Below are 13,543 nucleotides of genomic sequence, written 5' to 3' on the forward strand. Positions count from 1 at the left end.
GTGCTTATCTTAGATTATTGCCTTATGATGTTTTTTAAGGCCAGCTATTTATTGGTCATAGGTTATAAATACTTCTGTGGCCCTTATACATAATGCCGGACTATACTCCAGGATTATTGTATGAACTGGTGTATACTTCCACTATCAATGTGTGAGAATACCCATTTACTGCATCTTTTCCAAAATGTGGTGATCTTATAGTAATAGTCATTTAAAAATAATTAGGTGAAATTTGCACTTCTTTGATTATGAATGAGGTTGACATTTTTAATTTTCCTTTTGTATGTCTTTTATAAGTTGCCTGTTAAGAATTTTTTAAAATGCATTTTCTCTGTTAATGTATTCATGTATTTCTTATTGATTTGTACATATGAAAGGTAGTAAAGAATTGACTGGTATGTATTGCTTATTATTTAAACTTTGTCCTTTAATCTTGCTTATGAACCACTTTCATCAACGTTCTAAATTTTAATGTAGTCAGATATATTACCTTTTCATTATGATGTCTCTGTCATTATCCCATCTTAATGTTTAGAATGGCTTCAACCCAAGGTCAGATATCATCTCTATTCTGTGTACTATGTTTCTTGGCGTCTTCATAGTTTTGTTTCTTTTATTTTCTTCTTTTTTTCTATTTTTTTTTTTTACATTTGGAATTTATTCTGGCTGCATACAGGATCTTATTCCCCACCCCCACCAAATATTTAAATAATTGTTGTAGCACCATTTGTCTCTTTTGTTCCTGTTAATTTAAAATGCTATTTTGGTCATATTTTGGTCATATGCTTTACTTTTTATATGTACTATCATTGTGTGTATACTGCAATTCCACATTGTGGTATTTCAGGCGTTATATTTTTCTCAGGGAAAAGAGAGAAAAATATGGTTGTGAAAATATATGTCACTGTTTTTTGCACTTCTTGATTCTAGTGAGGTTGAGTTCATATTTTATTGGCCATTTCTGTTTTCTCTGTATTCCCTGTACAGGTCTTTCGCTGTAGTCCCTGTGCAGCCCATTTTTCTGCTAGTATTTGCCTTTTTATGGATATGGAACAATTCTGTATGTGTTCTGGGTAGCAGTATTACACTTACATTCTTTATGACAAATTTCCCCTAGTCTGTGATGTTACTGAATTTCAAGGTAGTCAAATCTGTCAGTCTTAACTTTATGGTGGTGTGCATTTTCTAATCTTAACTTAATAAATACTTGTTGAGCATGTATTATGTTCCCGTCATTGCTTTAGGCACTTGAGATAGATCATAGGCAAAATAATGATGAGTTCTAGAGCTTACATTCGAGAAGCTCTTATGTACTTTGAGTTCATAAAAATATCCACTTATTTTTTTTTCCTAAAAGTATTTAAGTACTGATTTTTCACTTTTTGGACATTAATTCACCTGGAATTTATTTTTGTATATGGTGTGAAGTAGGAAATCTAGTTTAATTGTTCCATGCGAGTAATCAGTTATTCCAGGATCATTTATTGACTAATACGTTACTTCTCCACTGTTTTGTAGTGTCACCTCCATTATCTGTCAAGTCCCTGTATTTGTGTGGGTTTGTTTCTGTGCCCTTTCTGTTTATTAGTATATTTCTGGATCTTTGGCATCTGTACCATGCTCCTAATTACTATATCCTTAAAATAAGCCTTAATATCATAGGCCTGACTTTTAATTTTTCTTCGAAATTGTTTGACCTATTTTTAGCTGTTGGTTTTTTCATATGTGTGTAAGAATCAGATGAATTCCATTTTGCCTCTGGTTGTGCCTGACTTCCTTTTCAGACCTGCCATTTGCTGTTTCAGGATGTAATTCTGCTATGTTGGTGGTGTCTTCCCAGTCTGGATCTTTGAACTTCCCTTTGCAGCTGCTGCTTCGTGTGTTTTTCCTCTTCCCTTCTTCTGTCTTTCTTCTTTTTCTTAGTGTCATGTAAAAAAGTGCTTTAAATATGTATTTTTAAACTTAAGACAGTATATTGGGGAGGGAAAGGCAAATAATAGAAAAGTGTATAAAACAAAAGGTACAAATCCCTCTGGTAGCAGTTTGCTGAGACCTTCCAGATATTTTCTTAAACATGTACAAATGTGTGTTTATAAAAGTAAAAATTGTTCATATGCATACTGTTTTATAGTGTGCTTTATTTCATTTAGTATTTTAAAAGGCATTCTCCTGCAGCTCTAACACATTTCTTTTAATGACTGAATCATACATTTACACAGTAATTTAACCAGTTCCCCTTTGATGGGCTCATAGATGTCTACCTACTTTTCTGTCTTGCAGCTTTCAAATTCTACTGACCCTCATTGTTAAAGTGGAGGTTGTGCAGTTTATTTTACATCTACCTAAGGTCCCCCATCTTTACTCTTTTCAAGGGGTATCAGTTCTGTCAAGAGATAGCCTATTAGGGCACTGGCACGTAGCTTTCTTAAAAGGTAAGAGATGATAGTTAACCTTGGTGTAAATCCTTTAGTTGGTGCTATGTGTGTTTTACTAAAAAGAAACACTCAAAGTTTTTTTAAATTTACACATGGCATCTTAGAGGAGAGTGTGGTGTAGTGTTAGAGGTAGATCCAAAGTGAAGAGTACAGAACTGAATGAGAACATAGAGATGGAGAGCTTGAGCAAGTCTTTGGCACACATTTGCCTAGTGTAAGTAGGGGAGGAAGAGAAGCAGTTCTTGGCATTTGCTTTTTGTGGTTATTATGCCTTTTGAAAGAAGTTAAAGTTGTATCTCTATGTTATGTAATTTGCCCTTTTCTTAACCTTTCTAGCCTCCACCAGGCAATGTGAAAATGCCTAATGTACCCAGTACACAACCAGCAATAATGAAACCAACAGAGGAACATCCAGCTTATACGCAGATTGCAAAGGTTAGTTCATGTTACATGGGTAAATTCATTTTGGAAATTACAGTATCAGTATCCTTTACTTCCAGTGCAGAATGAATTATAAATCAGAATTTCTTAGCCATATCCTTCTTTTATAAGGTATTATAAATTCTTGCATTGGGAACCTCACATACCATTTCACTCAGTTTATAAGAGCCAATTCAGTTGCTCTTTTCTTCTCAAGTCTGTTTTCCTTAATTCTTCTCTTTGTTTCTCCTACTCACTCTGATAGGTACAGAGATCACCTGAATTTCATTCTCCCAGTTACCTTAGGGCTCTGACTGCTCTTCGAATTTTTTTCTGTCCAAATGTGCCCAACATTCCCATGAAGGTTTTCATAACCAAAAGACCAAAATTGGTCAAATATCTATATAATATTTTCTGAAACTGTGGTCTTCAGTGAATTCCTGTATCTTGGAAGAGTGCTTTGTATTAGCTTTGTAACATAGTAGAGGGAGAATTAGAAGATAGTATGTCAATGTTACAATATTTTATACTTAGACAACCTGTTCACTTACAATTTTTTGTTTAGGAACATGCCTTGGCCCAAGCTGAACTTCTTAAGCGCCAGGAAGAACTAGAAAGAAAAGCAGCAGAATTAGATCGTCGAGAACGTGAAATGCAAAACCTCAGTCAACATGGTAGTATCCAAGATGTTTGAAATAAAAGTAACCTTTAAACACTTTAAATCATGCCTGTACTGGCTCTAAGTGATTTGGTTTGTGAATAAAACTCTGCCCTGTTTTTCTATTCTAGCAAGGAGATCAGACACAACAAATTTTCTACTTGACTCTGAGTAACTCTTTAATCTTGGCTGTTTTGCATAGTCTTTTGATAAATTAGAGCAGTATGAGCCTTATCACACAGAAAGTGAATTTGAATATGACAATTTTGGTTAATTCTAAAGCCAGGAGCCTTTGATTATGCACTGTCTTGATTATTGGGCTGTCATTGTGGCTAATGAAACTTTATGAATACACGGGAGTGTGCCCTACATTTGACTCTTCTGGCTTAGTTAGCCTAGTTTCAAATTCTTTGTCCTTGTCCTCACAAGTATGTTGTATCTGTCAAGTCATGTAGTGACTCTAGAAAGCTTAGGGTATTTTGATGGTGCCAAAGAAATAAACAAATGCTGAATTTTATAAGCTGTGAAGTCTATTCAGGCTGTGACAACCAAAGGCCTCTTCAGCGGAGTGTTTTAGGGAAAGCTAGCAGTCTCTGGGTACGAAAGGATAAGAGAGATGGACAAATCGTTGTGAGTGTGTCTGGGATAGCGATGGGATGACAAGACAGGACGACAGGAACAAATGGTCTGCTTCTTCCTTATTGTGAATGTGTAAACCCAGGGGTTCCCGAGGATACATTTATCCTAGGCCTTTTTCTTGTTTGCAGCATCGGAGACAGCATCTCTAAAAGGAGAAATTAAACGTGTAATGAAATCGGTGTTTCTGAAGTACCTGTAACTTAAATCTATCCTATTTCCTTAGTGTTGACTAATGCAAGTTATTTCTATGAGAGAGATTTTAGTAAAGGTTGTAATAAAGAGTGGGAAATTAAATGTTAGATTTCTAGTGTATTATTATATGTTTAACCCTCAGTACAGTTCTGTGAAGGGTGGTTGTTATTCTCATTTTTCAGATGTAGAAACAAAGTCTTCAGGAGGTTAAGTTGCCCAAGGCCTCCTAGTCAGTACGTGGCTTGGCACCTCTTGTTTTAGAGCCTTTTTCTTTAATTCCGTGCTTGGCTTCTTCTCAAACAGTATGAGACTTATGTGAGAAATGTATGAACTACTTGGGACTTGAAAAGATGATAAACAGTGGAGACATGTTGGGGAGAATCAGAAATAGATCATGCTTTTTTCTGCTATGAAAATTTTCCTGGTCTATAAAATGTATGTAAAATCTAATTTTAAAAGTTGTAGGATTATAATATCTAAAATGAGAAAATGGCCTTTGGGTGTTAATTTTGCTATTTTTAATGTTTGACTTCTTGCTTTAATTTTAGTTTGATATTTCCACCACTGGTTCTCTATTTTCAACCTAATTTCTTTATATAGATACATTTTTTTCTCTCACAGTTTGAATTTTTTTTCTCTAGGTTTTTGAAGGTGTTTTAACTCCTTAGCTTCAAGCTTTTCATGACTGTTTCTTGTTTTCTCATAGTTTTTCAATTTTCTTATGTGTCTTCTGGGTATTATTTTTTTTTTGAGACTTTGGGATTTCTGAATTTGTTACTTTGGTGTTGTTTAATCTTGTGTTTCTTCATGGAGTTAATGGCAGAAATGGTAGTTAATCGAAAGATTCAAAAGCTGTATCTTCCCTCTCTGCATGGGTTAGGAGTTACATTTAACGATTTAAGACACTGAGGAAAAAATTGTAGAGGTTTAAAAACTAAATGGCCTACATGGAGAGCCAGACTCTTGGAACTTGGAAATAAATTTGGTTTTGGGGCAGAGTCACAAGAAATAACTTGCATTAGTCAACACTAAGGAAATAGGATAGATTTTAGTTATAGGTATTTCAGAAGCATTGATTTCAATTAATTTTCAGAGTGAATATATGTGTCCTTATGTTCTTTTTTTTTTCTTGTTTCAACTGTACATAAATGGTTCCTGATAAATATTATATGATGCTGGAAAATTATTTAACCATCTAATGTTTTCTAAAGTGATTCTGGGAAAATTTTTAAAGATACAAAGATTGACTTTCAAAGTTGTCCAAGAATGTAGAGATACATTGTTATATTTGTAAAACAATAGATAATGTTTTTTATTCTGAAAACAAAAATAAGAGTAGCTCATGTTTGTCCTAATATAAGTAACTTTTGAAAAATTTTGCAGGCAGAAAAAATAATTGGCCACCTCTTCCTAGCAATTTTCCTGTCGGACCTTGTTTCTATCAGGACTTTTCTGTAGACATTCCTGTAGAATTCCAGAAGACAGTAAAGATTATGTACTACTTGTGGATGTGTGAGTACAGACTAAATTATTTATTTGTTCAACAAAGTTTATATTTTATTGTCAAAAGCCATGTTTTTTGCAACTCTTATATTTAAGGATAGTGTTATTAATTGGGTTTTTCCTATAGATCTTTTCATCTTCAGAGTGAAATATATATTTGGGTACTTCAAAATTGGGCTATGTGTGACAATCAATTTTACAATAATCAATTTTTCTTGAAAAATTTTATCTGGGCAATATTTTCTGTGAAAATATGCATACTATTTTATGCAAATGAAAGTTATTAAAATTCTGTTATGCATTATGTCTTTTTATGAAAAATAATGCAAAATAGAATGCAAAAAGGCATAAACTATTATAATATTATGAACTGATTTTTTATAGGTTTGGGTATTATTTACACTTCATTTTCTAGTGAGGATGAATACTTTGATTATTGAAAGTAGTTAATATAGGATGTTTTATTGAACAGGACATTAGGATATATATTTCAGATTGCAATACATTCCTTTGAGTATAATTACAATTCATGGAATGCTAAAAGTAAAATGGCAAGCTATTAATAGTTTACTGTATGTAAACTCAGAATTCCCACTTGCTGTTTCTTTTTCTTTTCTTTTTTTTTAAAGATATTTTATCACTGTGAAATCTGTTTTGGTGGGGATCAAGAACTAGGACTTCTAATTTTTTTTAAATCTTCACCTGAGGATATGCTAATTGATTTTAGAGAGAAGGGAGAGGCAGAGAGAGAAAAAGAGAGAAAGAGAAACATCAATTTGTTGCTTCCCCCCAGCTAGGGATGGAACCCACAACTTGGGTGTGTGCTCTGGCTGGGAATTGAACCTGCTGCCTTTTGGTGCATGGGACAGTACTCCAGCCAATTGAGCCACACTGGCTAGGGCTTCATTTTATTATTATTCCAAACATTTAATATCATTTAGTATCATTTGGTCAGTAGGAGAGGTAGCTGTCGCAACTTCTCACCTGCACAACCTCTGGGTTAAAGGATAATGCGTAGGGTGCATCCTTGATGGGGGAAATTTGTGTGTGTTTCCTGTATGATTAGGCAACCTTTGTTTTCCCCCTTCTAATTTATGAAGTAATTTTCTCAGAATCTTTTAGGAGCATTCTTCACATATGCAAAGTTGCTCTGAAATGTGAGAAGTGATTCCTCATGGTAATATATCAATCCTTATTTTTAGTTTATTTTTGAGATCTTTGTTGTTGATCTTATATCTTTTCCTGAATCCCCAGTGTCAGTGTCAGGTATTGTTAACATTAAAGGTTTTGATTTCATGTGTATGCATGCTAACCAATTCATATTTTATTTAATCAATATAATCATAGAATATATGCAAATATATAAAATAATTATTTTTAATGGGCAGAAATTGGCCTAGTATTTTAGATATGACTGTTTTGTCTTAGTGAAAAACATATTTTGCTGGTGGAGATGGGGGTTGGGAGAAAATTCAATAAGGAATTTAGTAAATAGGTTCCAGCCAAGATGGAGACATAGGTAGAAATGCTTCATTTCCACGCACAACTATCCAAAAGATGGATAATAACCAATTTAAAAACAATAAATGACCAGAACTGCCAGAAAATCAAACTGCATGGAACTCTGACAACCAAGGTATTAAAGAAACATTCATCCAGACAGGTAGGTGGGTGAAGATGGGCCACCAGGCAGAGAGGACCTGGGGGCAAGGCAGTGAACTGAGATGAGGTGGGGCTGGTAGACCATGTGGATGAGGCAGGGCTGGCTGACTGGGAAATACCCAAAGTCTCTAGCTATAAAATACTGTGAGGGTTGTGGCAAGAGAAATTCCCAGTCTCACTGGAGAGTTCTTTGAAAATGAAGCTAGAATGGGACAAGCGGTATTATTCCCTCTCTGAGCCCTCTCCCAAAGACAGCACCACAACACAGCCCAGTGGGTTGCCCTGGCCTGGCAAATACCTAAGGTTCCACCCCATTACAACCTAACAGGTACTCTGAGACAAATAAATGTGGCCCAAATGAAAGAACAGATGAAAACTTCAAAAATACAACTAAGCAGCAAGGAGATAGACAACCTATCTAATGCAGAGTTCAAAACACTGGTAATCAGGATGCTCACAGAACTGATTGAGCTTGGTTGCAAAATGAAGAAAGAAATGAAGGCTATGTAAAGTGAAATAAAGCAAATATAGAGGGAAGAAAAAGTGAAGGGCAGGAAACGGGCTCAGATTGATGATTTGCAACAAAAGGAAGACATAAACATCCAATGAGAACAGAATGAAGAAACAAGAATTCAAAAAAATGAGGAGAGGCTTAGGAACCTCTGGGACAAGAGGTTAAGTGCTCCAACATCCAAATCATAGGGCTACCAGAAGGAGAAGAACAAGAACAAGAAGTTGGAAAATTATTTGAACAAATAATGAAGGACATCTTCCCCAATCTGGCAAAGGAAATAGACATCCAGGAAGCCCAGAGAGTCCCAAAGAAATTGGACCCAAGGAGGAACACACCCAGGTACATCATCATTAACTTACCCAAGATTAAAGATAGGGAGAGAATCTTAAAAGCAGCAAGAGGAAAGGAGAGAGTTATGTACAAAGGAGTTCCCATAAAACTATCAGCCAATTTCTCAAAAGAAACCTTGCAGGCAAGAAGGGGCTAGAAAGAAGTATTTGAAGTCATGAAAGGCAAGGACCTTCATCCAAGATTACTACTTTATTCAGCAAAGCTATCTTTTAGAATGGAAAGGCAGATAAAGTGCTTCCCAGATAAGGTCAAGTTAAAGGAGTTCATCATCACCAAGCCATTATTATATGAAATGTTAAAGGGACTTATTTAAGAAATAGAAAAAGATTAAAAAAACTGTGAACAGTAAAATGACAACAAATTCATGACTATCAACAACTGAACCTTCAAAAGAAAAACAAAAACTAGGCAAACAACTAGAACAGGAATAGAATCAGAGAAATGGAGATCATGTGGACAGTTATCAGCTGGGATGGGGAGGAGGATCATGGGAGGGGAAGGTCCAGGGAATAAGAAACATAATTAGTAGGCATAAAGTAGACAGGGGGAGCTTAAAAATAGTAGGGGAAAGAGAGAAGCTAAAGAACTTATATGTACAACCCATGGACATGAACTAAGTGTGGGGGGGTGCAGGGCAGAGGAGGGATAGAGGGTAGAAAAAAATTGGGACTACTGTAATAGCATAATAAAATATACTTAAATAACAACAACAACAAAGGGTTTTAGTACAGGTTGAATGGGGAAGACAATTTTAAATGAATGATTAACTTTACCAATGCTGATTGTTTCAAAATAGATCTGTTTTGTCTTAGAAATGTATAACTTTCTGAGGTTCTTAGAAATTATATGGTTGGCTATAGTATTTCCTAATCTTGTTCAGTTGGCAGATCTGATAACTATATTCAAAGAGGGCTCAAGATTTCAGTTAAGGTTCTGATTTGAAGAAGAATTATGTGGAACAAAGTAAGTTCTAGTACCAGTTTAGTATTGCCTTTAAATTTCATAGAATAGAAGCTGTGTTTGAGTAAGTTATTTTCAAGAAGTGTCAACATTTTACTGACTTTGGAATCGACTAGTGCTTTTACACTGTAATTATTATAATGAGAGATTAAATTTATTGAGGATTTATTTTGTGTAGGGCAGTGCTGATCACGTTTATATACATTGTTACTAAATTGTAATCAGGCTGTGAAGCAGGCACTGTGCTGTCTAGTTTTACAGCTAGGGAAACTAAAGCATAGAGAAAATGAGTAACTTGTCCAGGATTACATAGGAAGTAAGGCTGGAATTGGGTAGTTTGACTCCAGAGCCCAGAGTCTAAATTTGCATATTATACCACCTACAGAGTACCAAAATGAAGGAATAATTGACATTTTAAACCCAAATACAATGCAAATATGCTTTCAAAGGTACCTTGCTGGAAGCATTGAGAAGTATCACTGTGAAGTGAATCTCAGCCTGTTTGCATGTACCCTTGATTTAAAAGAAACAGAAAAAATAAATACAGGCCAGCTACATTAAATGCCATTTAGTGAAGAAGATAATATACTGTATTATAAAGCTGTTTATGTTAGGTGTCTGTATTGTAACGCAGAGCTAATCGAGTAGAATATTGTTGTGATAGTTGCAAATTTAAGTCCACTAACACCAGATCTGAGTACTTAATAAAGCAAATTGAAATTTTATATGATAAATCATTCAACTTGCAAATCATATAAACAAAAGGGCCTAAATATTTCATTAGTGTTCTATCTACACTTGGAATGCAACAAGTGGATTGGAATTGTATTGAAATTAGCAACACAGAATCATGCATTTCATGTTACCTTGCCTTTCTGTGTATGTGTGTGTGTGTATTTATTTATTATCTTCCTAAGTGGACCAATTGTTTAGTAAGTAGGCCTAAACATTTTACTCTTCATTGGAGTGCAGATAAATGATTTTTTTATTGTGGTTGTTCGCTACTATGAAAACATTTACAAAAAACTTTTAATAGATTATGCACACTTAAATTGCTATTTGTTAAAAAAAACCTAAACCTGGAACAATTTTTGTGAACTTTAAAGTACTCATATCCTTGTATTGTCTTTCTTAAGCAGATTAGTAGATAAACTTTTAAAAATTATTTCTCTGTGCCCTGGCCAATGTGGCTCAGTTGATTGGAGCCTCATCCTGTGGACTGAAAGGTCGCATGTTTGATTCCTGGTCAGGGCACATGCCTGGGTTGTGGGTTCAGTCCCCAGTTGGCGTGCATGCAAGAAGCAATTGACTGATGTTTCTCTCATCTATGTTTCTCTCCTCTCTCTCTCCTTTCCCCTCTCTCTAAACATATCCTCAGGTGAAGAAAAAATAAGTAAAAATAAAAATTATTTCTCTGAAAGTTGATATTTGAGTTAGAATGTTCTGAATATTTAATACTTTTTTAGGCTGTTAGATGCCATTTAATGTTACAGAATAATAATTTTCTCGCTCTCAATCTTTTGAATTCTGTTTTTAAGCCCTTGACAGAACTACTTTTGAGGCAAAAGATTTTCATTATATTTGTTAGTAAGCTACATTTCATGAGAGTTAGAAATCTTAATGGGAACAAAGTAATTAGTAAGAGTCATTCTTATGTGATAGGATGAAATGGAATTTAAGGCTGGAGAAGCTGCTTTTCTATAGATGAAAATTAAAACACAGAGAGATTGACTAGCTCTGTAGAACCTAGATTTTTTTCCTCTGGAGCTTTTTCTCTTACTCTACAGATTGTGTATTTATCTAGGTGTCAGTTGAGAGCAAATTAGATGAGGCATCCTTGAATGTCTGTTTTTGTCCTGTTTCCTTAATTATTAACTATATTTGATTATTAATTTAAAGAGATTTTAAAGTTTATGAATGTTGAAATTGTTTTATTATTTAGATTCACTAGGCTTTTCATTTGTTTTTAATTCAAGTAGTATGTTGGTATATTTTTATTGTATTGATAATTTACACTAAAAATTATTTGAACTTTTGAATTTATTTTCTATAATAAATACAGCCAGTGAATATATTTTTGAAAGTGCTAAAGTTATTAATTATAATGCATAAATGTGGTTCTTTGGGATTGTAGTGTAGTCATATGTTACTTAGATTTTTTATTTTTGGTCTGGCAGGGAAAATAATTATTAACAACATAAGACTTTGTCAAGATCTATTTGTGTTAACTAAAGAAAGATCTGCCCCCTGAGGTGAAATGTGTCATAGTGTACCTTTTTTTTCCTTTAATAGGTTTAATCCTTCACCAAAACATAGTTTGTACTCCAGGACTTCGGAAAAAGTGGGCAACTCAATGAAGATGAATTAATAATTCTTACAGATTGACTATATACTGTATTCTTTTCAGTCTAATGATTCTAAGTTTATTGCTGAAAAATGTCATGATGAGATTGCACAGGGCACTTCTGTGTATAATGTGCTCATGGAGAGGTCTGTAGCCCCACCCTATACAGATACAGTTCTGAGTGTAGGATCTTTTCCCTTCCAAGTCCTCGTTCTTTTCCTGGCAGGCACTGCTTTCTCTGGGGGCATTGATCAAGAGAGTATCACATGTTTCCTTCTCAGGAAAAGAGGCCTTTCAGGTAGTGTTCCTGTGGTTTGGCTGTGTAATTGCCCTTTAGGAAAGGGCCAAAAGAATTTTTGCCAAACAGTGCGTGTATTAGGACTACTTTTTCTCTGATTACTGTGTTTTCAAATCAAACGTGTAAGAAACAGAAATGTTTTGAAAAATACTGAATGAAAACATATGGTAGAGTACATTTACTCTTGGGAAGTATTTTTTCATTTATAATTTTTTGTTGAATGAATTCATAATTTGAATGTAAACGTTTCTTTTTTTGTTTGTGTTTTGATTCCACAGTCCACGCTGTAACACTGTTTCTAAATATCTTTGGATGCTTGGCTTGGATTTGTGTTGATTCTACAAGAGGAGTTGATTTTGGATTGAGTATCCTGTGGTTCTTGCTTTTTACTCCTTGTTCATTTGTCTGTTGGTACAGACCCCTTTATGGAGCTTTCAGGTAAAATGTGTGTATTTTAAGATATGCTCTTTAAAATCTGTGAAGTAAATAATTCGTGGTATACCTTAAAGGGAAAATTGACACATTTTCATTAAAAAATTTTAATATGGTATAAATCTTCATAAAAGCCTGTATAGCACATGCCTATATATTCATTAGGTTTTTTCCTTCATGTCAGACAGGTAATATGGCGGTGTCATAACAAGGTTTAAGGGAGGTACATCTCACATGACAGCATGAACGCCCAGTCATTACACTTACGAAGTACAGAAGGATCTCATTAGGTTTTTTAACTCATAAAATTCCATTTTTTTCTGCCACTTCAGAAAAATTAAACATGAAAAATGAGAGCAGTCTTAGGCCTTAATATTTTTAAAAGGTTCTATTCCATGTGATACAATTAGCTGTAAGAAAAATTTCTCCTTTGTCTAGTTTTTTTTTTTAATTCTTTTTCTTTTTTGCTTTTCTGGTTGAATGCTTATGTCTTCCTTATGTTCCAAATCATTGATTTGATTCTCAGCTTCATCTTCTCCACTGTTGGTTCCCTGTAGATTTTTCTTTATTTCACTTATGGTAACCTTCATTTCTTCCTGGGTCTCTTTTATTCTGTTGAAGTACCAAATGGGAGTTCCTTGAGCATCCTAATAGCAAGTATTTTAAACTGTTCATCAGTCAGGCTGCTTATTTCCACTTTGTTTAGTTCTTTTTCTAGAGTTTTGATTTGTTCTTTCATTTGGGCCATATTTCATTGTCTCCTCATTTTGGCAGTCTCCCTGTGTTTGTCTCTATGTATTAGGTAGAGCTGTTTTGACTCCCTGCCTTAGTGCTGGTACCAGTTGTTGAAAAGCACAGTGCACCTGTTAAGTTGAATGGGGCAGAGCCTTAGGTAACTGCCTGGGCTGGGCAACCCGTGTGAATCAGATTGGTGGAGTCTCATATATGGAGATGCTGTTCTGTGGCTCTGTGTTGGGGGCACACAGAAAGGGGATTGTGCTACTGTCGGGCCTCTGGGTTTTTGTTTGGGAGAAAGCTGTCCCTGGCACTCACCCTGCACTCACCCTGATACCAGACACTTCGGTTTCTCTCTGTCTGACATTGATGCCCTTCCAGCTGCTGACCCCATGCTGGA

At 34.9% G+C, this 13,543-nt stretch overlaps 1 protein-coding gene and 1 non-coding gene across 2 annotated transcripts in view; one reads left to right on the forward strand and one right to left on the reverse strand.

Moving 5' to 3' along the window:
* SCAMP1 (secretory carrier membrane protein 1) overlaps positions 1-13,543 on the forward strand; it is a 105,600-nt gene that overhangs the window by 47,725 nt on the left and 44,332 nt on the right. The window contains exons 3-6 of the mRNA XM_037032279.1: positions 2,772-2,870; positions 3,421-3,529; positions 5,728-5,856; positions 12,255-12,414. Of these exons, the coding sequence (XP_036888174.1) occupies positions 2,772-2,870; positions 3,421-3,529; positions 5,728-5,856; positions 12,255-12,414 (497 nt within the window). The remainder of the gene's footprint in view (positions 1-2,771; positions 2,871-3,420; positions 3,530-5,727; positions 5,857-12,254; positions 12,415-13,543) is intronic.
* Positions 12,587-12,690, reverse strand: LOC118977560 (small nucleolar RNA U13). Its single transcript, XR_005064563.1, has one exon. It is a non-coding gene; the product is annotated as a small nucleolar RNA U13 (small nucleolar RNA).

The sequence above is a fragment of the Sturnira hondurensis genome, unplaced genomic scaffold (assembly GCF_014824575.4).
Source record: "Sturnira hondurensis isolate 20B ecotype Veracruz unplaced genomic scaffold, ASM1482457v3 Scaffold0021354, whole genome shotgun sequence".
NCBI lineage: Eukaryota > Metazoa > Chordata > Mammalia > Chiroptera > Phyllostomidae > Sturnira > Sturnira hondurensis.